The sequence below is a fragment of the Scleropages formosus genome, chromosome 1 (genome assembly GCF_900964775.1).
Source record: "Scleropages formosus chromosome 1, fSclFor1.1, whole genome shotgun sequence".
Lineage (NCBI taxonomy): Eukaryota > Metazoa > Chordata > Actinopteri > Osteoglossiformes > Osteoglossidae > Scleropages > Scleropages formosus.
This window is the reverse complement of record NC_041806.1, coordinates 18,544,990-18,572,260: the sequence shown is the minus strand read 5'-3', so window position 1 is coordinate 18,572,260 and position 27,271 is coordinate 18,544,990. Positions and strand designations below refer to the sequence as shown.

At 40.0% G+C, this 27,271-nt stretch overlaps 1 protein-coding gene across 6 annotated transcripts in view; it reads right to left on the bottom strand.

Annotated features, from left to right (window-relative positions):
• LOC108922314 (neurexin-3b-like) overlaps positions 1–27,271 on the bottom strand; it is a 370,501-nt gene that overhangs the window by 66,431 nt on the left and 276,799 nt on the right. For all 6 annotated transcript variants that reach the window (XM_018732376.2, XM_018732379.2, XM_018732378.2 and 3 more), the window contains one exon: positions 6,038–6,206. In XM_018732376.2, coding sequence (XP_018587892.1) covers positions 6,038–6,206 — 169 coding nt within the window. The remainder of the gene's footprint in view (positions 1–6,037; positions 6,207–27,271) is intronic.

Sequence of the window (27,271 nt, the reverse complement as noted above, 5' to 3'; positions counted from 1 at the left end):
CTGTGGCGTCAATAAAGGGACAGTAAATTACTGAAGTTCCCTGTGGATTCAAAGTTTAGAAACATATTTAAGTGTTTAAAAAAGGGCTTTAGTTTAAAAATGACATGTACATTTGGTACTGTAGCAGGAAGTTGGCGAGATACACAAATACTGTATTTATCTTGATTCATAACCAACACAATGTGTTCAGGAATGAACTTGGAAAGGAATCAGAAGGAATAAAGTCTGACAGTAGAAAAGTTACTTTTGCAGGGGAAATTATCTCACTTTTTGTACAAATGTTGTTTGGAACATGTAGAGAGACACTACATCATGTTAAACAATAGATATTCTGTGGGTGTTCGCCAACTATACAAAGCTTGTACAGATCACACTTATTGTCATTATGCAACGCAGTCATTGAACTGCAGAAATGATTTAACTTTTTTTCCAACACCAATGTTGTCATGAGACCAGGGGGAGCCTGCAGAAATTTTGACTAGGGTTTAAAGGGGGATTGGGAAATAATTAATAATTTCAAAATATGCCTTAGTAAGGAATTGAGTGAAAAAGGTAAACCAACCAAAACTGCAAGTAGGATGAAGAACTTTATTTTTTAATGGAATGATTTTTGCTAAAATAAAACTAAAATTAAAGCCAATTTGAATTATGTAGAGCAGGGGAGTGGACTTCTAGCTCTTTACACATTTAATTTATTCAGGTTTAAAACTAATTAATATCTTAAAAAGGTCTGTTGTCCTGTTTTAGACATCAGACTTTTTCAAGAAATTATTTCATTATACACACTGTCCTCGAGTTATGACGCATGTGACTTACGATCACCCAGACTTACATGAGCTGTCCCATTAAACTCATCATATAATTCAGACATCAATAAGACAGAAACTTTGTGAAGGACTTCTCTGAGTGTAGCGCAATGTGACCCAACTCCCACTAGAAAGCACTGGAAAGACTAGGGAGAGCAGTAGTCTCCAGAATATTCAAGTGTTTGGTGTGCCCAGCGACAAGTGATGGAGTGGATAGGGAGGTGTTGGGGACATACGTGTTCACTGGGGTACACCTGGGCAACAGCCTGAAGTGGACATTAACACTGTGGCCCTGTTCAAGACAGGAGAGAGTCTCCTGTACTGAGGCAGATCTTTGAATATGAAGGTCACTACTGCAAATGTTCTACAGGTCTATTGTAGCTGGTTCAATGTTTCTTGCTGCTCTATGGTAGATTAATAGTGTTACTGCAGGCCAGTCTACAGACTGAATCTGGAAGGTATCCTCTCTCCAAGGGGTGACAATGAACTAGAGGAAGGAGGAAGAAGGAACTAGAAGAAGTGAGACATTCTAAATCAACGTCTGCCCATCACAAACAATTGCTCTCACCTTCTGCATGCCACCCACACACTTATTATGGTAAGCCTGTTACTTCGGCATTACCCCAGTACCCAAGGCCTCATAATGTTCTTAATTTATTGCATGAGCAGTTTTTATGTTACTCACTTATTGCAGTTCTGTATGACTACTGTGTTACTCATGAGCCCTGAAGAAATCCTGCTTTACTCCTACATTATTATTGTAGCGCTGACTTATTGATTTACATTGATTTATAGTGCTTTGTTAATTTACTCACTCATCAGTCTTCCAGGTTTTCTCTGTCACTCTCCACTGCAGTGTAGAACTTTACTTCCCTCACATGCCGGTTCACTACTATAAAACTGCTCTTTATTCATTCATTACTAGTCACACTAATAATTTATTCACTCATTACAGAGGAGCTACAACTTCATTAATGTAGCACTGCAACCCTGCTTGATTATTCATTCAGTGCTGCAGAGACAATTTGAATTACTCTGTTGAAGGGTTACTCATTATGCTCTCACTATTATTGAGGCAGTATCTCATTTTTTTCATCATTACAATAACACTTAGTCATCACTGCAGCTAATGCCTTTGCTCATTGTGTAATGTCGTCCCATGACTATTTACTTCCCATGTGTTGAGGATATACGGTACAAGCAAACAGCTAATTCATGAGTATCAATACTCGGATTATCTTTAGCCCTGTTAGAGACAGTCCAGTGATAAATAGCTTCATTGTGTGACTGTTAGAGGTGAATTAGGACTATATAAGATCTTTATTCAAAGCTTTTATGAAAATTTTCAATGATGTTTTGTAAATATGTGTTGTCACATGTGTCATTAAAACTCAGCACACAAAGTGATTATAATTACCTTTTTTGATTAAGATGATGCTTTTCTCCAAAGCAACTTACAGTTATTTACCTATTTATACAGCTGGGTAATTTTACTGGAGTAATTTAGGGTAAGTACCTTGCTCAAGGGGGCTACAGCGAGATGCAGAATTGAAACCTGCAATCTTTCGGTCCAAAGGCAGCAGCTATAACCACTAGACTGCCAGCAGTGACACAATGATATAATGATGAAAAGATATTGCTGAAGATGCACATAAACTGGTAATCTGCAATCCTTGTTTTTGGTTGCAGCTCAATTCTATGTTAAGCAGTTATTGGCACTCTACTTTTTACTGATACTTTTTTGAAAATTGTGATGTTTAAATGTACAATGGATTCCCCTGTTACAAATGTTTCTATGGGTTTTTGGGAGAAAAAAAAAACATTTTCACTTGTATATACTTTACTTACCATCAATCCAATTTCAATAAAAGCTTGTCCTGAGCAGGGCTGCGGTGAACCAGGACTGATAACACTAACAGATTCCAAAGTATTTATATAGTCTACATCAAACAATTTCTTTTTTTTCTGTATTCAAGACCACAAAGTAGAAAGAACAGGTTGCTTTATTTACCTTGCATGCACTGACTAAAGCAAGATGTTGTTTTTGAAACTCCATATGACACTATTAAGTTTTTAAATGGTAATTTAAATTTTTGCATTAGCTTAATCTTATCTGTATCTGCATGGCAGAACATCAGTGTGGATTTAGCACTCAAATGCTTGTACAATAAATGACATGTCAAAAAAAGTATTGTCATCTTTTGAAACCATTTAATATGACATTATTTAATGAATCATTTAATGAGTGCATGCTATCAGGAGAATGAAGGAACAGCTGAGAAACGGCAGAATTTAGGAGAATAGTATCACCTTAACCTTGTGTCACATGTCCTATCTGATATGTTCAGTAACGTATCATGCTCATGTCAGACTTGCGAAGGAACATGCGGTCTCTTAGCAACCCATAAACAAGATTAAAACTCCATGGACGTGCCTATAGTGGCAATACTCTCTCACTTCAGGGTCACAGCACTCTGAAGCCTATCCCAGAAGCACAGGCTGCTCGGGTAACCTGGGTACACCCTGAACACCAGTCTATGATGGATCACCATCAGGTCAAGTCAGTCACCATTCAACCTGAAACACATGTTGCAGGATGAAGGGAGGAAACCCAGGCAAACACGGCGACTCAGCACAAATTGAGCCACATTGAAACCTACACTGAAATGGCCCAGGGCCGTGAGACTGCAGCACTACCTGCTGTGCAGCCATGCCACTGGCACCATGACTGAGCAAGGGTTTTAGCCTACTGAGCTGAATGAGCACAGGAGGTTCAATATTGCACTGCCTGCAGCAAATGAGACATCACCTAATATCCCATTCAGCAGCTGCACTTCTCTTCATTCTCGGACTAGAGCGGTATGTAAGAGGTATCTTCAATGACAGAATATACCCCAGGCGCGTCAACAAATAAAATAACTTTGCAAGTGTTTGAAAGGAGCTGCTTATGGGCCTTATGTCTTTCATGTCTCTTAAAAAAGCCAGATGTCCCTCCATTAACATCTCCCATAAGAAAATGACACTTACTTGGCCAGCCTTCTACACAGACCAGGTGTTCCCCCTCAGTCTAAATTTTACAGTGTGTGGAGAAAGTTTTAATTAAGATCAACGTTCACATCTCTCCCAAAGCCGTGCTTGCTGTACTATGGTTTTTGTAGATGTATGTTGCTTTGGAGAAATTAATTTAATGTAAATGTTTTTACTGTAGGGGGGCGCGGTGGCGCAGTGGGTTGGACCGGGTCCTGCTCTCCGGTGGGTCTGGGGTTCGAGTCCCACTTGGGGTGCCTTGCGGCGGAGTGGCGTCCCGTCCTGGGTGTGTCCCCTCCCCCTCTGGCCTTACGCCCTGTGTTGTCGGGTAGGCTCTGGTTCCCCGCGACCCCGTATGGGACAAGCAGTTCTGAAAGTGTGTGTGTGTGTGTGTGTTTGTGTGTTTTTACTGTTAGATCTCGGTACATTTGCTCACATCAAATTGGATTTAAGAAACAGACAGAGATATAGACAAATGATTTAATTTACAAGAAATACAAATAATGATTGTTAGTTTTTTGGTTGGTTACCTAACTGGCAGAAACAGAAGCTAGCTACCCGAAAAGACTGTACAGTCCTCCACTAATCTAGGGTGCTCAATAGGAGTAGGAGCAATTACTAAACTAAACAGTTGTCATTTGCATAGGGGTTGCTGGGAAATACAAATAGGTGTGCCATCATGAAAGTGATTCTGTGTGCCTAGGGTGACTCTGTTTTGTGGTTTGACAATGAAAACTACAGGCAATGGAGGGCTGTTAGCTGCACTAAGCTCTGTGTTATTGACGTGGGCTGTGCAGGGCTGAATACAAGACGTTAGTTAAGCATAAATGCACAAAGTACGAAATAAACCAATGAAAACTAATATAGAAGTACAACAAGTGAAACTTTATTAAAGTATCTGGGACATTAACTGTTAGTTAACGCAACCTTCATCTTCACACTGTGACATGATGAATGTGAAATGGAGTTGCTTTAATCCACCTAAACAGATGCCTCAAATTACATTTGTGTTCAACCAATCAAAAAACAGCACCAATTAATGAAGTTATAAATCTGAATCAAATTCAAGACCCTGGTTATTGCCTACAAATGCATCAATAGAATTGCTCCTAGCTATTTACAAGACTTGATCAATGACTACACCCCAGCCAGACTGCTTTGTTTATCTACTTCTGCCTGCTTGGTGGTTGCGTGCACGAAAGGTAAAGCATGGAGGTTCTCAGTTCTGGCTCCATTGTAGTGGAATGACCTCTCCCTCTCACTCAGAACTGCTGAAACTCTGTCCACATTCAAGAAGGGTCTGAAAACTCATCTCTTCCAGTCTTGCTTCACCCATGATCTATCAAGCTCATGTATGGTTTAAATGTTCATGCACTGTAACTTCATGGCTATATGATCATGCCCAGATAAGCCTTTACACAGCTGCTACTCCTGTATTGTATGTAAATGTTTGTGTACCAGGAGGGTGTGGTGCCGCAGCAGGCTTGGCTGGGCCCTACTCTCTGGCAGGTCTGGGGTTCGAGTCCTGCTTGGGGTGCCTTGTGATGGACTGGCATCCCATCCCTCCCCCTCCAGCCTTATGCCCTGTGTTGCTGGTTTAGGCTCTGGCTTGCTGCGACCCCGCTGGGGACCAATGGCTTCAACCAGTGTGTGTGTGTTTGTGTAACTAAGAAAAAAAAAAAAATAAAAACCGTAGGAAGGTGATCAGGAATTGTCATTGAGTTATATTCAGAGTGTTATGCACCTACTCATGTGATGAACATCAGTGCATAAAGTGGAAAGAAACAAAGAAAGTTTACTTAAGAATCACATGTTTGCAACTATGTCTCTTTTTCTCCTAATGTAATGCACAAATTGTGTTTCTCTAAGATGTACATTGCTTTGGAAAAAAATGTCTGCTAAATAAATAAATGTAAATGTAAATGTAAATCATAAAGTTCTCCCGCAATTTTTTATCCCCGCCAGTATTGTTTTTTATCCCCGCCAGTTTTGATTGGGTGGGTGGGATGCAGACTTGAGTGGGCATTGCCAACCACTGTCCACCTTCATTGCCGTACCCGATTAAAAACAAAACAAATTCAGCTTTTTTCTGATTTCAGCCATTGGTTTTCGACACAAGTGCTGTCCAATGGAGAAGGACACGAGAAAGTTTTTAATATGAGTTTTTAAGTAAGATGACAAGTGGGCAAGTAAGCGGTCATTACCTGTAGGGAAGTGCTCGTTGATTGGCCAGTTGTCCACCTGCAGTGTGGCATTGCCTCCATTCCTCCCAAACCGCACAACATGGTACTTCCCGTCATTCACTGGGTTAGCTTCCCGAACACTGATGTCCACTGTGCCAATGTTGAAGGTGACACCAACTTTGCCTTGCTCCTAAGAAAGAAAGAAAGAAAGAAAGAGAAAGGCATTAAGGTGGGTGTTTGTCTATGTTTTGACCTTTCGAAAGTCCTAACAGCTTTGGACTGCAGCATTGTTCAGGTCCTGTCTCATTTTCAATCACTGGACTACTCTGACCTTTGCAGAACCTTGCCATCAACACACCAACAAGGATTTGAATAATCTATAACACTTAAAATCTCTGATAAACCTGTTTTCCTAATGAGAATAATTCACCACCTTTCACCCTCCATTCCTGCAGCAAAGAAACTGCGCCAGTGATCAACACAATGCTGTGGAAGAGTAGAAAACACTGAGATAAGGAAGATTAATGGATGGCAGGGTTCATTTAGTGCACCTGTATGACTGAGTAGGAAAAATGGAAAGTCTCTTTGTAATGCCAAATTGTATGAATCATGTGACTGAGTCCAAAACTCGGCATGCAATGATTTCACATTTCTTACCCTGCAATAGTTGAGATTTTATTTAGAAGTTGAAGGACATTGTTATTACCACTCCCTGAGAAGAGGTTGGAGTACACAGAGACAGACCTGATGGCAAGTCGATGTTAATACCCATCAGGGACACAGTGCTCACAGCCAGAACATCATGTATAGTATGTAAGCCTTTAAACTGGAGAGGTGAACAATGTGGCAGAAGTGAAGAAAGTCAAGTATATTTCAGCTGGATGTGCGATTTTCACTGGAAAAGCACCTTTGCAGTTATCACTTGGAAAAAGTGGAATTTCTAGTCCTATTTGTATATTTCAGTTGTAGGGGCAATTCCAATCCTCCCTAGGCTTTAAAAAAAAAAAAAAAAACCACTCCTTTTCAAGAAAGATTTTAATTACATTTACCTTCTCTGGGAACAACATAGTGGCTACATGCAACAGTGTAAAAATGTCCTTTAGTTGCAGAAGATCAGAATTTATTCAGATTGCAGGCCATTGATCACACATCACACTGTTACCTCAATAATTAGACACTGGGGAGCAGGGCTCAAGGTTCTGATGGTTTTCTCATTGATGGTGTTGCATACTAACCAGGTGATAGATGATTGGTTGGTTTCAGTCACTTGTTATGTTCTTTGAAATATTTATTTAAAAAAAAAAAAGAAAAAAACTTTACAGTAATGTTTCTAGCCTCCTGGTTTTATGGTTTTACAGTCCTTTGGGCATCCTCATGACACTGATGGTTTTATGGGCCAAATACCATGGCATTTGTAAGACACAAAGCAGATTACACAGTATGTAAATTTCCTTACATATAAACATTTTCCAAGCCCTTCAATTTCCACAAGACATTTCCAGAAGAAATTTGTGAACATGATTTTCCAGACATTTTTTTTTTTCAGAACAAATAGAAAGCAAACACGTAACAGGAATTTTCCCAAGTCATTTTCCAAATAATTGTAAATTACCTATTATTCTGAATAAAAGTTTAGTTATTCAAAAAAGGAAAATTTTTGTAGTTTTGCAAATGATTTGTAAAAGAGGGCCCCGTATGAAATCATACTTTGTCTCCACAATGCTCACTGTAAGACATGGCATGTTAACTAAGTCAGAATGGCAAAGGAAGAAAACGACCAGCGGCAGACATCCAGTGAATTGTGGCTGTGTTTTGAGAATATCTTATGCTTTCGGTCAATAAATGCATGTTGAAATCAATTTCCTCCAGAAAATCCAGTCAGTGCTGGTCATCTTCTGAAGCACAGCCCTGCTCACATCTGCCAGGGGTCAAGGGAAGAGCCTTGGAAATATCATGCTTTAGCATTGCCTCACAGTTGAGACTGTGGAAAGAGCAGTAGTTATTTAGTCTCAATAAATCTGAGAGAAATACTAAAACATGAAGGGAGGAAACAGTTTGCACTTTCATGTGGAAAGTACAAACTGTTAAGTGTAACTGTTACTGTTAAGGATTAATTAAACCTAACTCACTACGTGTTACACAAATACTAGAACAAGCAAGGGCCTCATGGCAACCTTCTGTCAAGCCTACAGGGAAAATGTGTTGATACAAAAGCAGATCATAAAATTTGAGTCAAAGTGTTAAATGATACCATCACAACACTGTACAAAAACAAACAAAAAAAAAAGGTAAAAACAAGAAAAAATGAAAACAAACAAAATGAATGAAAAAATAAAAATCTTCCATTATTCATTGAAGATTGCCATGTGTTCTTACCCAAAAGTCAAATGTTTGATCAAAATGTTTCATCTTTTCTTGATTGAAACACACACACTGTCTGAAACAGCTTGTCCCAAGCAGGATCACAGCAAATCAGAGCCTAACCCAGAAACACAGGGAGCAAGGCTGGAGGGGAAAGGCACACACCCAGGATGGGACGCCAGTCCATCATAAGGCACCTCAAGCAGGACTCAAACCCCAGACACGCCAGAGAGCTGGAGCCAGCCAAGATAGCTACACGACCGCACCCCCTTTGACTGAAATAGTAAACATAATTTACTTTTCACAATAGAACAAAAGTCCCTAAATAAATCAAATTTACCCTGTAATTTGAGGAAAATAAGGACACAAAAAGACTTTTAATTTGCAGTACACATAAAAATAATACACCTTTTCGTTCATGCAGGGCACTAAATTAATATTTAGAACTTTGTAAATAAAGTATTTTTAATTGACTGTTAGTTTGGGGGGCAGGGGGGGGGCTGCGGTGGCACAGTGGGTTGGACCACGGTCCTGCTGTCCGGTGGGTCTGGGGTTCAAGTCCCGCTTGGGGTGCCTTGCGATGGACTGGCATCCTGTCCTGGGTGTGTCCCCTCCCCCTCCGGCCTTACGCCCTGCGTTGCCGGGTAGGCTCCGGTTCCCCATGACCCCGTATGGGACAAGCGGTTCTGAAAATGTGTGTGTGTGTGTGTGTTAGTTTGGGATGGTAATATTTTTTAGCACCAAAAAACTTTACACTGTGTACTCCTGCGCAACCATCAGTCCTATATCCTCCTCATCTGTCGATGATGATACAACTTTGCAGAAGACAAGCAAACAACGATATGATGAGTTTAATTCAATCTTACGGTATTTCTTGTTTCTTATTTCAAGCATGAATCAAAAATTTTGTGGAAAACTATGTCAAGGTAAAAAAAGGTAATAGCTTTGACCATTATAATTTTCAGTGCATAATTACATGCTTTATTATCATAGAAAAGTACTATTTTTGTACCAAAGCATGTATAACTCAAGGTATGAAAGTTTTTGGAAACAAAAGGCTTGCTAGACACAGTTTGGATTCCATCTGCTGACAGCTAACATAACAGTAGCAGCAGAAAATATCCCCTGTGCTCCATGCCCAACACAACAAACTGAAGCAGAACGGAAACATTTTGGAGCCCACACAGTCCTCCTTTTCAATTATTAACAAGAAGAAAAATGTATGAAAATAGAGGAAACATTACATGCTTTGTGCCCACCCCCTACACCACTGTCCCAGAAAAAGCAATCAATATGGCAGCCGCTTAATGTCTCCCCTGTAAAGCTTGACTTGACTTGGGTTATTTCTTTTTTACTTTTTTAATACATCAGTATACCACTGTCGATCTAAATATTTGTGCTCAAAATTAACTGCCCTCATTATGCCATTCTCAAATGTATTTATGACATATTGCTAAACTACAAATCCTATTCCTTTTGTGTACCGTGAAAAATGACTAATTATTACATTGTGCTGAATGACACATGATAAATTCTGCAGTATTTTCGTAGCACAAATGCAATGCAGAAGATAACAGAAATGCTGAAGCAGACTGAGCTTTATCAAAGTGTCCCCACCACAAGTGTACACAGACTAGAACATTCAGTATGAGTGTCTTTGGAAAGTGATCGACATTTCCAATTACTTTTTATTAGAGATGTGCGAGAACTTCATTGTGTGAGATATTCCAGCCAAAAAAATGGCCATAAAACATCCAAAAAAGATTTCTTTCAAGGAGAGCTTTCTCAGACCGCTCTGTGTTCCGTGACGAACACACGTGTAAGAGGTTCTACCCTGCCTAGATCCCTTAGATAAATGTTAATTTTTCTTATTTTATAAAAAATAATACTTAATTGTAAGCCTGAGAAAGTGGGCGCGGTGGCATAGTGGGATGGACCGGGTCCTTCTCTCTGGTGGGTTGGGGGTTTGAGTCCCGCTTGGGATGCCTTGCAACGGACTGGTGTCCCATCCTGGGTGTGTCCCCTCCCCCTCCGGCCTTACGCCCCGTGTTGCCGGGTAGGCTCCGGTTCCCCGCGACCCCGTATGGGACAAGCGGTTCTGAAACTGTGTGTGTGTAAGCCTGAGTTCAGATGATGGTAGAGATACATAGAATGAGGTGGACAGAAACCACGAGAAAATTCCTCTAACAGTGTTAACTCAGAGTAACAAACTGCCCTATTTTTTATCATTCATTGTCCTCTCTTTACATTTTATGAGGAATTTGGTGGAATATGTGCAAGCCCTGTGATCCAGACCAATCTGGCAAGTCCTGTCAGGTTGACATGAAGAAGCATAGCAAAAGTAATTAAAAATTTCAGTTTCTTACCTATTTGGTTTGAAGAGTTCTCTTGTAATAACGGGGGCGCGGTGGCGCAGTGGGTTGGACCACAGTCCTGCTCTCCGGTGGGTCTGGGGTTCGAGTCCCGCTTGGGGTACCTTGTGACAGATTGGCGTCCCGTCCTGGGTGTGTCCCCTCCCCCTCCGGCCTTACGCCCTGTGTTACCGGGTAGGCTCCGGTTCCCCGCGACCCCGTATGGGACAAGCGGTTCTGAAAATGTGTGTGTGTGTGTGTGTGTGTGTGTGTGTGTGTGTGTGTGTGTGTGTGTGTGTGTGTGTGTGTGTGTGTGTGTGAGTTCTCTTGTATTTGGCTGAACAAGATATTAGAATATTCCCCAGACAGCTGTTCTGCAGGGAACACTGGTGTTGCTAAGTGCCATCACTGGCCACATAAAGAGAGCACCTCCTGAAACTTCTGTCCTGCACTTGAATGTTTAGTGTTCACTGTCATTGTCACTGTGAGTAAGCCCATTTATCTGGAAGCTGGTCATCCTCCACTTCTCTTACGTTCAACTTTCCAGACATTACAGCCTTTTTGAGAGAGTCAACTCTTCCTATCATGTGTCCGAACAATGAAAAGTTAAGTCTCACCATTTGTGTTTTAAATTAGAGTGGTGGTTTCATTAGACAAATATTTGCTTTTTTTTCTTTTCTTTCCATAGTATCCTTAAAAAATATCCTCATGCAGCACAATTCAATGGAGTCTAAAAGAGCTAACATAATTTAGTTTAAAGTCAAAGCCTAGCAGATAAAGGCACTGCTCTTATGCAGTATTCTCAGCGACAGAAGTGGCGTTTAAAAGTGCAATTTTAGCCCAATCCATCCTGTAGATCAGAGCACCATCCATGGGATCTGCTGTTCTCTCAGAGGCATATTGGATGTTACTGTGACCTTGCTACAATAGCAGAACTGAGAGTACCCCACGGGCCACGAACGACTCCTGGCCGATAAATGAAAATACATATCGGTCAGAGTATATGAGGGAACAATCTATGTAGGCAAATATGTAAATCTACAGTATTGGAATGTTTTGAAATGAAAAATTGGTTTACAGTGAAATATGGAAAAATATGGTGTTGCTGCAATTTTAGCACAACTTCCGTTTTAACAAAACAAAGCGCTCCTGCTGAGGTATCTGTTATGATACAACTGGAAACTGCAATGCGCACTGCATTGAAACTGTGTTATGCGTAGAGCTCTCGGCTGCCCCATTGCAAAAAGTAACTTGTGTGGGCCAGTTCAATGACCTACAGAAAACTAATAATCCACTACAACAGCTGTTTGAAGCAAAGCACACAGAAACACAACCTTCGTATTATATATTAAATTTACATTTCAAGTTAGGCCTTTGGCAGACACTTTTCTCCACAATGAAATAGATTGAGCACAAACTGAGCCCACAACAGAGCACTTAGATCCACGATTAGATCACATGATTAGAGAAGCACTGGTTGTTTGTTGAATACATCTGTTGTCATAACACACGTATTCCAATAGATAATTACTGAAGTAGCATATAAATAGAAACACACACACACACACACACACACACATTTTCAGAACCGCTTGTCCCATACGGGGTCGCAGGGAACCGGAGCCTACCCGGTAACACAGGGCGTAAGGCCGGAGGGGGAGGGGACAAACCCAGGACGGGACGCCAGTCCGTCGCAAGGCACCCCAAGCAGGACTCAAACCCCAGACCCACTGGAGAGCAGGACTGTGGTCCAACCCACTGCGCCACCGCGCCCCTAGAATAGAAAAACAGGTAGATGAAAAAGAGCAGCTAAAGAGAGATTCGTTTCTGAACTTAAGAGTGATATGGGCTCCGAAAGAGATAAGTTTGAGGCCCTTACTGAATGTTGGAATCTACCACAGTGAGGCTATGAGCGAGAACTGACTGTATTGTCAGTCTTGTGAAGCGGACCAGCAGGTGGCCAAAGGTAGAGGAGCCCAGCATTCTTACAGATCAGGGGCAGGAACAGATCAGGTTCTTTAGGTGAGAATCCTTTAACTTGCATATGTATGAATTTGAATATATATATATATATATCACATTTCATGTACACCACAAAGGCCTAAGAAATATTTTATGGGAGCGATTTTGTATGGTGGGCAAGATGAACATCCCTGGAAGGCATTCTGCAACCTTTCAGAAACTGAAGTTCCTGTATCAAATGGAGAGCTCTTTTTGTATAGATTACCCAATACTTTCGATACTTCATACATCAGCAGCTAAATTTAGTTTCGCAGGTCAACCATCCCGGCAGAAACTGTGCACTGGGACACAAAGAGCTGCCGAACAACAGGGGGAAATAATGGTCCTTTAAGAGAACAAAACATCTTGGAAAAAAAGAAGCCATCCTATCTCCTGACAAGAACATCCTGGAAGAAGTGGAGCATTAAACCAGCTAACCCCAGTGTCCCAGCATGAAGGGAATCAGTCACGCTGCAAGCACCCTCCCCAGAGGCACACATAATAATTCCAGTACAGATAAAACGGAGCAGGAGATATGAAGGGGAATTTTTCGTCACAAATCTTACAAACTTGATAAGTGGTAAAAATGGAAGACATAATGTAGCAAACTTCATTCCAGAAGGGTAATGTGCAACTAGCTGATAACAAAAGACTGCAGCATAAAGGGTGGTACAGCAATATCATATACTGTATTTTATTACTGTGCGCTACATGACAAAAAAGGTCAATCTTAGCTACCTACAGCCAGCATTTGGGAACTACTTCAGTGTTTCTGCATCGTGGTGCAAAGGTTACTGGTACTTCTATCTCACAAAAGTGTTAGGAGGCTGAATAGACTGTGTGTTCGACCACTGAGCACTGAATGAAGGTTATGAGGGCATTGGGTCACCACTCATAACATTTATGGACTCTCATCCATTTAAGGTAACATCTTGAACAGACTTAGTGTCACTTAGACAAATTTTAATGGTCCCATCTCAAGTAAATGCATAAATAGAAGTTGTAAAAAGAAATGTAAATCCAGATTTGAGTGATATAAGATTTGATGAATACATCCTGGCAAGAAGCAAGTGAGGGGCAAATCTGGTTCTAGTAAAAGACCTTGATGTACTCTGAATAAATTTTGGTGATTGTGTTAATCAGTCCTGTCAAGATCGTAAACCTCTCCTGCAAACAGGCATTTCGTTTTTTATAAAATTGTATCAACAAAAGAGGGATCGGATGGTACTGTTGCCGCATGAACCAAATCCAGAAGCGCTAAGTACTAGTTCACAATGGCCATTAATACAGTATCTGTCACTGATGCTGATGATGATGTAAAATTTGTGTTTGCTACTTTGGTCACAAACATTGTTCTGCATAGTGCGTGAAAAAGTCAGCATTGTGATAAGTCTTGGGTACAAGGGGAGGCGCTTCGGGTGACGCTGCTTATATTTGGAGAACAGCAGTGAAACCCAGAGGCTAAACTCTGCTTAGTGAAGCCAAACAATTTGCCCTGCAACAGCAAGACTGAAACGACTGCTACACTCCTGCCAGATAATTGCATTTACAGAGATTATGAATGTTCAGGAGGGCTACATGACAGCAGCCTCTCTCTGTTTACAGTTGTAAGCAGTATCTGAAACATAACCTTTACAAGGTGGTCTGAGAGCCTTTTCTAGGTGGTGACAGCTGTCTTGGGTAAATGTCTATTGCCAGGCCTGGACATTTTGACATTTCCTTTCTGAATTGTGCTTGAGAAAACTGCTAAACTCTTTATACTCATTTAAAATGTTTTATCATGAACCATGCTGCTCAATTGGCTCTGACTCATTATGGTTTTACTAAAAACTTTTAACACACTATTGCTGACACTAAGACCAGCCTTTTTGTCTTGAGTCTGTGAATAACTACTAACAAAGCTATTTCTTCCCTGTACAGTTGAGGTTGCTGTAGCAAGGATAGGGGCAAGGCCTCGGAATTCATGGGTCAGAACCCAACCTTGTGGGAATATGATACAGTAAAATGAGTTTGTGAGTTTGTCTAGCATGTAACCTTGTGGCAAGCTTGTTTACAGAAGTTCAATTAAAGTAAGTTTCTTCGATGAACCTGCAAATTAACCATTGAAATGAATTACCCAACAGAAAAAAAGAAAAGAAAAAAAAAATATTTACATGGAAATACCTGATTTGATATAAATACAAATGGGAAAACTGTTACCATTGAACATATACAAAAAAACCATGCATACCATGCAATCATGGCAGTAATGTAAAATAAGTGAGGTTCAGCATAGAAGCAAAGGTGAATTAGAAGTGTGTATAGAGGTATAACCTTTGTGAAATGAAGTCTTCAAAGCATTCTGTTAGCATTATGGAAATTTGTAAGAATACATGTGCCCGTCCTGCATGTATCTCCTCCCCCTTTGGCCTTGCACCCTGTGTTGCCGGGTTAGGCTCCGGTTTGCCGTGACCCCGTTCAGGACAAGCGATTTCAGACAGTGTGTGTGTTTGGGGGGTGCGGTGGTGCAATGGGTTGGACCCCGGTCCTGCTCTCTGGGGGGTCTGGGGTTTGAGTCCTGCTTAGGGTGCCTTGCGATGGACTGGCATCCTGTCCTGGGTGTGTCTCCTCCCCCTCCAGCCTTATGCCCTGAGTTGCCGGGTTTGGCTCCGGTTTCCCGCGACCCCGTATGGGACCCGCAGTTCTGAAAATGTGTGTGTGTGAGACATTACATGTGCAATGAGTATTTGTTTTTCACCCATTCAATTAGACTAAGACTAAGCCTGTGTAAGTAACAGAGAGAGTGTGTTCCACTGATGTATGAATGAGTGACCCATTGCAAGTAACCTATCTAGCAATGTAAGTCACCTTGGTGAAAAGGGTGTGTAGGCTGATAACACTACATAGATTTCGTTGGAAGTTATTTTGTAGAAAAGCATATACTAAATAAATAAATGTAAATGTAAACGACATGGTCATATGCAACACTATTTGGCTTGATGCTTTGTAGATACACATCCATATAGGCTATGCTGTTCCAGTCAGGGGGGGAGCAAGAATATGTTAATGTTTTTATATTAGATTTTTTCTTTCCAAAATCATGTTTCTACACCCAGTCTAAAACATTAATACAAGAAGTTCATACAGTTCATTTGTAGGTCACAGCAGAAATAATGAGATTAGAATTGTGTTTAATAGAATATAGGGGCTATGGGTTTATTTCCTGTATTAATTGTATCCACGACTGATCACAGGCCTCACTTTTTTAGGCACTATGCAGAACAACATCTAAAATTCAGCAAATGAAATTAAAACGGCTTTATAATCAAATGGAATCTGTTCTCTGAACATTTAATTTTATGTTCTGGTGAGTGCTAAGAAAATAGTTTGAAAGGTAAACGTAATTTAATGGACTATTTATAATTTGGCCAGTTGTTTAAAAAAGACAGAAAACAAACACTAAAAATATTATTTAATGAATTAGCATTAACATTGTAAGTTGCCCTGGAGAAAAAGTCAACTAATTGAATAAATTTTGCTTATAAAAACGACCATACACAGAACATTTTCTAGATATGCAATGTTAATAAACAGGATAGCTTCACAGCAATTTTACAACAAAACAGCATGTCTTTTAAGATGGTGACATGTACTTTTGCTTGTTTTATTTGCCAAGGTCATTATTTGTTTATCATTAAGTCTAGTCCACTTAAATGCATATATTGACCATATTTCGCTGTAGAAATGAAATTCAATCTATGCTTTCCATAAGAGAAAAGGTCAAAAATACAACTGAAGTACTTTTACAAGCAAGAAAGTGAAATTATTGTCAAGGAGCGAAAGTAAAAGAAACAACTCATTCCAATGTTGAGAACTAAAGAGCTTAGCTTGTAAGTTACTTCCCAGAATTAGCTTGGAAGCACTATGAAGTGATTATATTATATTACTGAGCAGTGTTAAGGAGAGGAACAGTGTAGATCTGTGCCATTTGGTATGGAAACGGATTAGCTGGATTATAAAACATAATACAGAAAACACCTTGAAATTCGCTTCAAAATTATGCTGTTTCACCCTAAAGCTTGTGAACACAAATGTCAAGCAGTCTTAATATACTGCATACTTGCTAGATAAACACTGTTGTCCTGGATGCCTAGAATAATAACAATAATTATTATTGAAATTATTATTCTTATTACACAATTAAAATTGTTACTGGTTAAAAGATTTTGATGGTGTCCAAGTGTACTTGCATTATTGTGATCTACCATAGCATAACTATATCAGTAAGACAAACCCTATTAAAACCGTTGAAAACTTCACAGGAAACAAAGGTGGATCCCCACTGGTGAATCCAAAATCACCCTCAACTGGTCCAGTTACTAGGATAAATTTCTTGTTCTTGTTCAAGTTTTAAGAAAGTCAGTACAACTTCCCAGCTAACCATTGCATAGTGTATGTATATAACACCACACTCTTTCCATCTTTCAAGATAAAAGTATCAGATGTAGCGAAACTATACCTTCAAGAGAGCCATTTTGCTCAACGTGCATTGTAGGTTCATAGAGAAGTATGAACACAATGAAGACCTCTGTAAGTTCTGATAATGTTTTGTTTTATTTAATCCTCTGACCAACACACCTTTGTAAACCCTTTATAGATACAGTAGTAAAGGTTCAGAAGCTTTTCAAAAGATGAGGGATTATGAAGTCAGAAATACCAATGAACTTCACATAGAACATATTGAGTTCACAGATCGACAAAGCTCCAGAGACACGTCCTAGAATCTGCCCTTCAATTCTTGACCACGGGAGTGACTAATATCTTATTCATAGGGGGATGATATTGAATAGTTTACTGTAATATGCCAATGTAATGATAGTGGGTGATTTCAGAGGGTGGTTGGAGGTCATGACTCACAGAGCCACTCTGGGTCAGCCCAAAATAAAATCTCAAAAGTGTTTGCACGGGCTCCAAAAGTTTCACACACTCAAAGCAGAAGTCTATTCTCAAACCTGTAAGCAAAAACCACCATTGGCCATTGTGCACTGGGTGCTGTTAAGCAAACCAAAAATGACCTAATGTATATTTTTGTCTCTAAAGGAGCAGTGTATAAGTTCAAAATTTGTCACACGTACAAGTACTATTTACAAAGTACTATGAAATTCTTGCTTGAATTCTTTGCCGCAGACTATAGACAAAACAAAGTGGGTAGTAGTACGAAGTACAAATATGCTGTAGCACAGAGCACCGTGGGTTTGGATGGGGAAAAGAAGGATGCACAGGCAGCGTTCATCCAAAACGTTTTACTTAAACAGCGGCACATAGGGAAATAATATTCTTGGTCCGAGGACCCTGTTTCCACCAGGACCTGTGCTTCTAGCCAGCCTACCCAACCTGCTCAGCACTCCCACACTTTCTTTTCCCCTTCCCGCTGGCAAATACAGACACCCCTTTATTTTGCCCACAAGTCCCCCCAGTGGTTACACACTTTACTCATTTTGCCCTAATGCAACTATTTACATTTAACAAATCTTCCCGCCTACACAGGTCGTTACAATACATGCAGAGATAACAATGAATAGCCAGAATAATTATCAGACAGTAAACTGAAAATGCTAGTGATGAGCTTGGAGAGATCAGTACCAAATCAAATTACAAAAATGACAGTGTAAAGTCCAGGATCGTTATTAATATTGCACATTAGGTTAGCTAGTGTGTGTCGAACATTCTTACAGCACTGGGGTAAAAGCTGTTCCTGAACCTAGCAGTGAGGTTTCAAATAGACCTGAGCCACTTTCCAGAGAGCAGAAAAGAGAAAAGTGTCTGTGGTCTTCCATGATGGGCTTTGCCGTTCTAGGCAACGTGTGGTGTAGGTGTCCTGGACTACTGGTGGCTGTGTGCCCATGATTTTCTGAGCTGTTTCAACCACCCTCTGTAGGGCTTTCTTGTCCTGTGTGTAGCAGCTACCACACCAGGATGTAATACACCCTGTGCGGACGGACTCCACAGCACACCTCTAGAAAGTGGTGAGGACTACAGTGGACAACCACCTCTGTCCTGGCATGGCAATTCAGTTTATGCTGCAAGTCCATCTATGTCGCTATCCTAGCAAAATGGCAGCTCTTTTAGCCAAATTTAGCAAGGTGAAATGCCAAGCACAATATCCAATAATAATAATAATAATAATACTAATAATAATAATAATAATAATAATAATAATAATAATATATTTGGTTTGCCTTTCATACCCTAAGTAATGGAAAGAATGCTTTACATTTTTAGCTGTCCCCTGAGTACCCCAAGTGCCCACTTATGAAGAAGATTTTTGTCAATGCTAAGGACAAAATAAGAACAAGCCATTTACTCCTAACAAAGGAACATTTCAGTTTAGGAAAAAATGCAAAAGATGCTTGGTGACATAGTTAATGTCAGCCCAGGCGTATCAAATAGGATGCTGGGGCTTTTTCATGCTTCAGTCCTCATGCATCCTTTAATTGTAGGCTGAGCATCATGGCAAGACAACAGCTAACACAAGAAGGCAAGTGCTTCCAGTCGTGAAAGGATTTATAGTGAGTGATTACCAACGATGAATTGATAACACGCTCCGCACTGCTAAACACAATTTATGCATTGAGGGGTCTATATATGTCTCAAGAGCCTGAGGGAATAAAAGATTACTCATGATTATGCCTGCTCTGAGCTGTGATGTGGAGTATTGGATAAACAAAGGGGCCTCTAGGGGTTGTGGATTTAGATCCAAGTCAAGACTTCCCTGTTGTCTTGAGAAACTAATTAGCCTAATTATCACAAAAAGCTTGAACATGTCTAAGTCTTCACTCTAGAAAACAAAACTAGCCACCGGCCATTGTGAATCTGCCTCGTCATTTGGAAACATGCAACAAACAAGAGCATAAAACCCATTCTATTCACCATGTTGCACTCTAGCACTTTTCTTATAGGAAATAGGAGTTGGCTGGTTCAAATTCTACATTTGCCACAGGTTTGTGCGTACTGTACTGCAAGAAGTGTTTACAAGTGTGCTTAATAATTGGTGGTGGTGTAATGGGTAGTACTGCCTTCTACTCAGAGTGCCTCAGTTTTTTGGCATGGATTGGAATCGTGCACAGTCTGAGTGGAGTTTACATTCTCTCTCTGGGTTTCCCCCCACAGTCTAAAGACATACAGTTTTGTGTACAATTGTCCTGTCTTTATACTTCTGCATCACATTGTCCTACATCATCTTTATCCCGGCACCATTTTGTTTGTTGTTTAAAGCCTTCCTCCAGAATGGGTGAGTGAGTGTGGCAACCTTGTGGTGGGTTAACGTCCTGTCCAGGGTGTGTTCGCCCCTCAGTCTTGCACCCAGTGCTTCCAGACTAGACCCCTGACTGCCATGACAAGATCACCCATTTGTAAGGTGCATACATTTAATGTCCTTTGTCCACCATGGCTTACAGAAAACATTTCAGACTCTGCAGATGATCCAGCCTTTATCTCTGTTTCATATAAAGAGGCCATGTTTATGAATATCTCACAGAAACTATTTATCTGAAATTTAAATAGATTTAATAAACACTGGCCGATACTCAGACTGTCTCACCCTACGCACGAGAGCTTTGAGGATGCAAGTGAGTCTATAAGTTGGTCTCATTGACAACTTATACAAGCCTGTATTGGCAGCCTTCTTTCTGCAAATGAAATCTGCCACACAGGCTTGTTTAGCATCATCCAGAAAGACAGAAATGTCAATATGGCTGACATGCTTAGCAAAAGAGCACAGCATGTTAAGGTGATCTGATGTAATTGTTTGTGACGGAAAGCCTGGGCTGCCGCCTGCTGCTGTCACATTGGACTTCAGACCCTCAGGTTCGTTAATCTGTCCAATGTTGGGTCACCCTTGTTTGCCTTATTGAGTCTCGGCAAATATCCACATTAGCAGTCTGCCAGTCAAGGCACTCAGAATATCAACAGAATTAAAAACTAAACACAACACTCATATCTTTGTTTTGAGCCCCAAAAAACCCTTTTTAAGGTGGATGCATCTGATTTCCACTGTGTCCTGAAGATGGTAAAATAATATGAAAAACATTTTTCAGAAATCGAGTTCCAATACAACTGTCATGAAGCTACATCATTTCTTCGCTTAGCAGACATACACACACACACACACACACATTTTCTGAACTGCTTGTCCCATACGGGGTCGCAGGGAACCGGAGCCTACCCGGTAACACAGGGCATAAGGCCGGAGGGGGAGGGGACACACCCAGGACGGGACGCCAGTCCGTCGCAAGGCACCCCAAGCAGGACTCGAACCCCAGACCCACTGGAGAGCAGGACCCGGTCCAACCAACTGCGCCACCGCGCCCCCGATAGCAGACATACAGTAGATGTATAAAGTCAAAAATTCAAACTATCAGTCAAAAGGTTTTGAGTTTCTCAGAAAATGCCACCCAGGAAAGACTGCTCACATATTCAGGTCTCCTTCAATTTATAAACTGTTGTCATCCAAAATTTCTATATAACTGGTCTTGACTCTTGATACCCAATTTTTGAGTGGGGGGAGTGAAAATGGTGATTGAATTTCCTCCATTTTCAAATTATTTTCTTCATAGTGGATGGTGGAGTCCAAATTCATTACAAATGGTTTTGTAAGCATTTGCAGCCTGGTGAGCATTTAAAAAGAAGAAAAAAAACAACTTTTTCTGATGTGCTCAGAAATCTCCTTTGTTCAAGCTGTGATACACTTCCAAAAACTTGTGTTAGAAGATTAGACTTTGATGGTGAAGCTCCCGAACTCTCTTCATTAGAAAAGGCAGGATCGCCCACACTCACACCTGACTGTCATCTTGTTGATTGAAACACCTGTCTCCAATTTTCCCTTCAAATGAACAGATTATCCTAGAGGTTCACATACTTTTCCCACACACACATAACATTGTATCATTTTACTCAATAAACACATGAACAATTAAAATGTTTTTGTCTCCTTTGTTTAGTTGGATTCTCTTTATCTAGTTTTAGGACTTGCGTGAAAATCAGATCATGTTTTAGGTCATATTTATGTGGAAATGAGAAAATTCTAAAGGGTTCACAGTCTTTCAAACACCACTGTACTCCTTGAGTGTTGTTGGTTAATATTGCTACAGTAACGCAATGTTTATGTACTCCTTTTACTGTGTCTTCAGTCTGTTGATAACAAAACAATGGTACGATGTATTATATAAATGTTTAGCAATATTTTACTGATGTTTGGAGAAGATGGTTTGGGGTATTCAGGTTCGGAATGCTTTACTCTTTTTTTACACACAAAAAAAGAGATAAGACATTGATATCTGAAAATTCAGTACAAGAAACAGGTTATTTTTGGATATTAAGGGATATCTGTGTTTACAGCTATTAATTCAGGAGACACTTTCCTTCAAAGCAACTTAAAATGATTATGAACTGGTATTTGCCATTGTTATCGAAGATGACTTACACTGCTAGATACACTGTACTAAAGTCCTTACAAAAATTCACATATCTATACAGCAGATTAATCAATGTAACACACACACAAACAGCAATTTAGAGACAATAAGTCAAAGGCAACACATGTCTGTGGGCTCTGGAAGAACACTGAACACCTGGAGAATTCCCTCATGGTCAGATCCAGACTTAAAATCATAGACCAGAAGCTGTGAGACAATAGCTGTAGCCCCTACAGGACCATGCTATTTACTTACTGGTTGATAGAGGTTAAACAGAAGCCACTAGTAATATTTTCTATGCGTTCATGTAAGTAGTCCCTTCTTGTTCATATATATGTAGGTATGAGCACTGTCTCATACAAAATGTTTCCGTCGTCATGTCATTGCTTCAACAAGTGCAACAGCTGCAAAGTGGTCGCTAGGGCTGATCCAGACCCTTCACTGAACATTTCCAATGGCCCAGGCTTTCAGAAGCACTGGAGGCCAAGGCCATAGTTTACGCAACATTTACATACGTCAAGTAGAGGTGAACTGAAGACTTTTGTCATGCTAAGGTCTCAGCAGCATTTTTAAATGTGCTTATTTCTGTGAATGCCTTTGAGCTGTGGTTTGATATCACCAAAAAAAAATCTTTTTATTAGCTTATTGCTTAACTGGCCTTGTCATTCAAAGCAATGTACAGTATTTGGTACATTTATGTGTATGGGTATTTTCACTGGAACAATTTAGAAACATAATCTTCTTTAATGGCAATTACAGGAGTAATGGAGTGTGAGGCTGAAATTGGGAACCTTCGGGTTACATATACATGCTCAAAACAGCCGTGTTACCCTTAGACAGCAACTTTCAGCCAACCTTGCTATCATGTGACAAGTCAAAGGTACTGCTCACAGACCATACTGGTTGACTCTCTCCTCTAGCTGTAGTACCCTTAAGCAAGGTACTAATCTTAAATTACTCCAGTAAAGTTTACCAGCTGTATAAATAAGTAAAGAATTGTGAATAATTGGAGAATAATTGGAGAAAAGCATCAGCTAAATGACTGAGTGTACCTTATAGGACAGAACAAATATAAATTTGTAACACACTGTATCGCACTAGATTCATTCGGTATTGGAACATAAGTAAAATGTTAATGCCTTCAGGTGCAGATATAACCTGTGATCTTTTCATACCCAGATATTCCAGATCTTTACAGCCTTTGCCTATAGATACAGGTGTTTGTACATGTGTTGAGTTCATGCAAATTAAACAAAATTCTTGGCTAAATGCAAATTACACATACAACCGGAGGGTTGGAAGCACAAAATAAAAAAATGAGAATGCAAGCATACTCATACTCAGTGCTTCTACGGAATCAGTCACTGAATCAGTCCCTGTCTGATTTTTCCCTGCAGACTTGCCCAATAACATGTTGGTACATTTTCAGTTTCTGTCTTCAAATGGAGGCTATAAATACAAAACAGCAATGTGCCAAATGGATTTGTCTAGCTTCATTGAAAAAAAAGAAAATCCACATTTGCACATTTACTGTTTACCAGTATCTACTAGACATTTGGAAATCCCTATGTTGAAAACTGAATAACAACTTATTAGAAAAATTCTCTGGATGTGGGCTGTTGTAACATGGATTTGGAAATGAAAAGAGGTGCGAAGCTTTAAAGGAAAATCAATAAAAAGTGAAGCTTTGCCATTCGCTGTTCCGAACGTTCTGCTCATAACTTTGACAAAATAGATGAAGCTGTTAATCTTGAGCGCTGGTGGGATGGATGAGAAGCTAACACAAGCATCAGCGAAAAGCATCGCGGGGCTTTGATCAGCCAGGTAGCCCGGAACATTCCATCATTCTCTCTTCTCAAGAGGGGACTCCCCATTACATTCACTTGAAACGTTCAAATTTGAGAAATAAATAAATATAAAAGGGCACATTTAGCAAATTGACTTCTTCTAGGATTATCGACAAGGAAGGGATGATGAATTGCAGTTGCTCAAGTGATAAACTTCAGCATTAGAAAATAAATCTGCTGGAAAAAATCTATGTGCTGCTTTCAATAGCACGGCAGAATGATGGAAATGGGCTCTCTTTGAATGTATTCATTTCGGATTAGTTACCTGCTGGCTAAAGCAACAGAAAAAGTTTATTTCTTTTAAAAAGAAAAGATCAAACAGAAAAGTAGAGCTTCCTAGCTTTCACAGACTAAAATTAGCCCTCAATACTTCTTGGTCTGATGGAACTGGAACAGCTTTTTTATGTTAAAAAATCCATCTTGGGATTGCATATTTACATTGGAAATCAATCCAGTCTTTTAAGAATTTATTCAAAGAATTTGACATGTGTTTTATACACCATAAATGGACAAATACTTCCTCACCATTACATAAAATTAATTAATAAAGATGGACTTAGAGTATATATCATATGTTACATAAATAACAGTGTTAAGCTAATGTAAAATTTGTGTTTGTATGTTTTTATGTTCCTCAGACACTTTTCCTTTATCTTCATAGTTTGAATGCAAAAACATGGCCTTGTGAAGACTGCAACATTGCTCTGAAAAAAATATATTAACACAAAAAAAGAAGTCAAACCTTCATTACTGTCCTGGGCTGCATACATTTCCTGGTTGATATTAGCCAACATTCTTAGTTACAGTGCACTATTGCCATTTCACCTGCTTGTATTGCAATTTTTAAGGTGATACAGTCTCAGCACTGAGCTGGGGCAGCTCCATGTGCTACATTGACATTTGCCTTGACAGATAGTTGTAGAAACTGGTTACAGAATAGAATCATCTGGGTACTTATTATAGGGTAGCCTCGGTTGAGGAATTGCAGTGAACCAAACTGATTGACTGCAAGATTACATTGTCTCAGACACTCCTTGATGTTCAGTTTGGGGAAAATGTGTGTGTCTACATATATATATATATATATAAATGTTTTTGATAGAGATTGATACTTTTATCCACCAAGCTGGCATTAAACTGGTAAGAAATGATGGTCCATACATTGACAATGTGAGCTATTTTTATCTCATATAACTGTTTCATTCATCAAACTTTACATTCATCAAAGAATTTTGTCAAAATGCTGTCTTTAATTGTTCATCAAAGACAGTATTCTGGCTTCCTGTCTCTTCACCACATAGATTTTGCATAGCTTACAAGTATGCTTTGTATTGTTGTCCTGCTGCATGATGAAATGTGCACCAATCAAGCACTGACTGCAGGATGTTTTACAATAGAGTGGTAACCTTTCTGGTTCATTATTACATGCACTCTGTGCAGATTTCCTTACTATGACCAAAGCAGCCCCACACCATTATGTTTTCTCTGCCATGCTGAGGAAATAGACAGAAGGCATCAAACACTCCTCCAACATCCATTCAGTTGCTCTGCATCTCACAAATGTTCTCTCTCTTGATCCAGACACCTCAAACTCAGACTCATGCATAAACAAAACCCTTTTCCAGTCATCCACTGCCCAATGTCTATGTTATTTTGTCCATTTTAACCTTTTTTTTTGATTTGTCAGATTCAGATACCTCTTTTTCTTTGAAACTCTACCTCTAAGGCCAGCATCCTGAAGTCGTCTTTTCACTGTTGTAGATGACACTGGTATTTGGCATGAACTCTTTCAGGAATCAGCCAGCTGAGGATCTGTAAGGCATCTGTTTCTCAATGTACAGACTCTGATTTACTTATCATCTCGTGCAGTTGAGCATGTAAGCCTTTCAATTCCTTTTCTGTTCTGATTAGATCCAGTTTGTCCTCTTCTCTCAAGACAGCAGAGGACACCTTTGTATAAAAACTTCTGAAAAACAACTGAGATGTTATCATTCCTGGAATATGCTGGAGCCACTCTTCCAGCTTAGTGGTCAGGAATCCTGGAGGACCACTTTTGTTTCAGATGTGTAACCATTATATGAGACTTGCCACCTGGTTGTGCCTCTTAGAGCACGCTGTTCCTGCCTCCACTTTGCAGCCTGTTACTAGGCTTTCTTCGCACAGTCTGAATGTTGGGTCTTATCTGATATAGTACACCCCTCTTTTCACTGATCTTGTGCTGAGTGCTTGTTCTTTTGCTGCCATGTTTAATGCTTCTGTGGCATCCTTCAGTTCTGCCTTTTCCATCGATTGCTAAGATTTCCAAAGTCGGCCACCTCTGCTATCTGAGAGGGGTATATTCCATGCAGGGGCTTATGCTGCCATGGCACCATCGCTACTTCGCCGTTATCCACATCCCCTGTCTGTTTTGATTCGTTGTCTTCTCAACTCACCCTTGGGAGGCAATGTTAGATGTACTCTTGAATATTTTGTGTCTCGTTCAGGGCAGCAGTCTTGACGTGTTATAGGCTCCTTCCCCTTTCCTTCTGGCTCATAAACATCAGATCTGTGGATGTCGGTATTTGTGCAGAGGGCTCCGTGTTTCGTTTGGAGTGTTCGCTTCTTGATGTCGGCAGTTTCTATTTTCTTTCTCGGCCAGCTAACCATGACAGTTGGCTATCTGATGACTATCAGGGCATATGTCTTGAGAGCTTTGATCTTGCTCTTCCCATTCAGCTGGTTTTGTAGGACCTGTCTCATTCAGTTGCAGTACTTCAATGTTTCTAGTTTCTGCCTCACGGTTTCTCGCTGTGATGTAATTGGAGGATTGTCAGATATTTGTAGTGCTCATGTATGTCCTTGTGGTAGATCAACTCCCTCTCTCCAAATCAGTTCCTTTTTACGATCATCCTGCCATATTTCTATGACCTGAACAATGTCCCAGCACCCTTGCTGTAGATCCTGGTCAAGTGGATTAGGAAGTTAATGTCCCCATTTGTCTTGGCATGCAGTTTAATGTTATTCATATACAGGATACTGTTGGACCATTCTTGAGCCTGTACCCATAACTGTTCTCAATGGCCCACTAAGCTTATGTTAACGGTTAATATATGAATATATAAGAAACATAGAGGATTCATGTCAAATGTAAACACAGAGGATACATTTACTAATTTAGCTGATGCATTTATGCCAAAGCGACTTACAAAATTAAGCCATCTACAATAATTTTCACAATTTTAAAGCTGAGCAGTTTTTATTTTT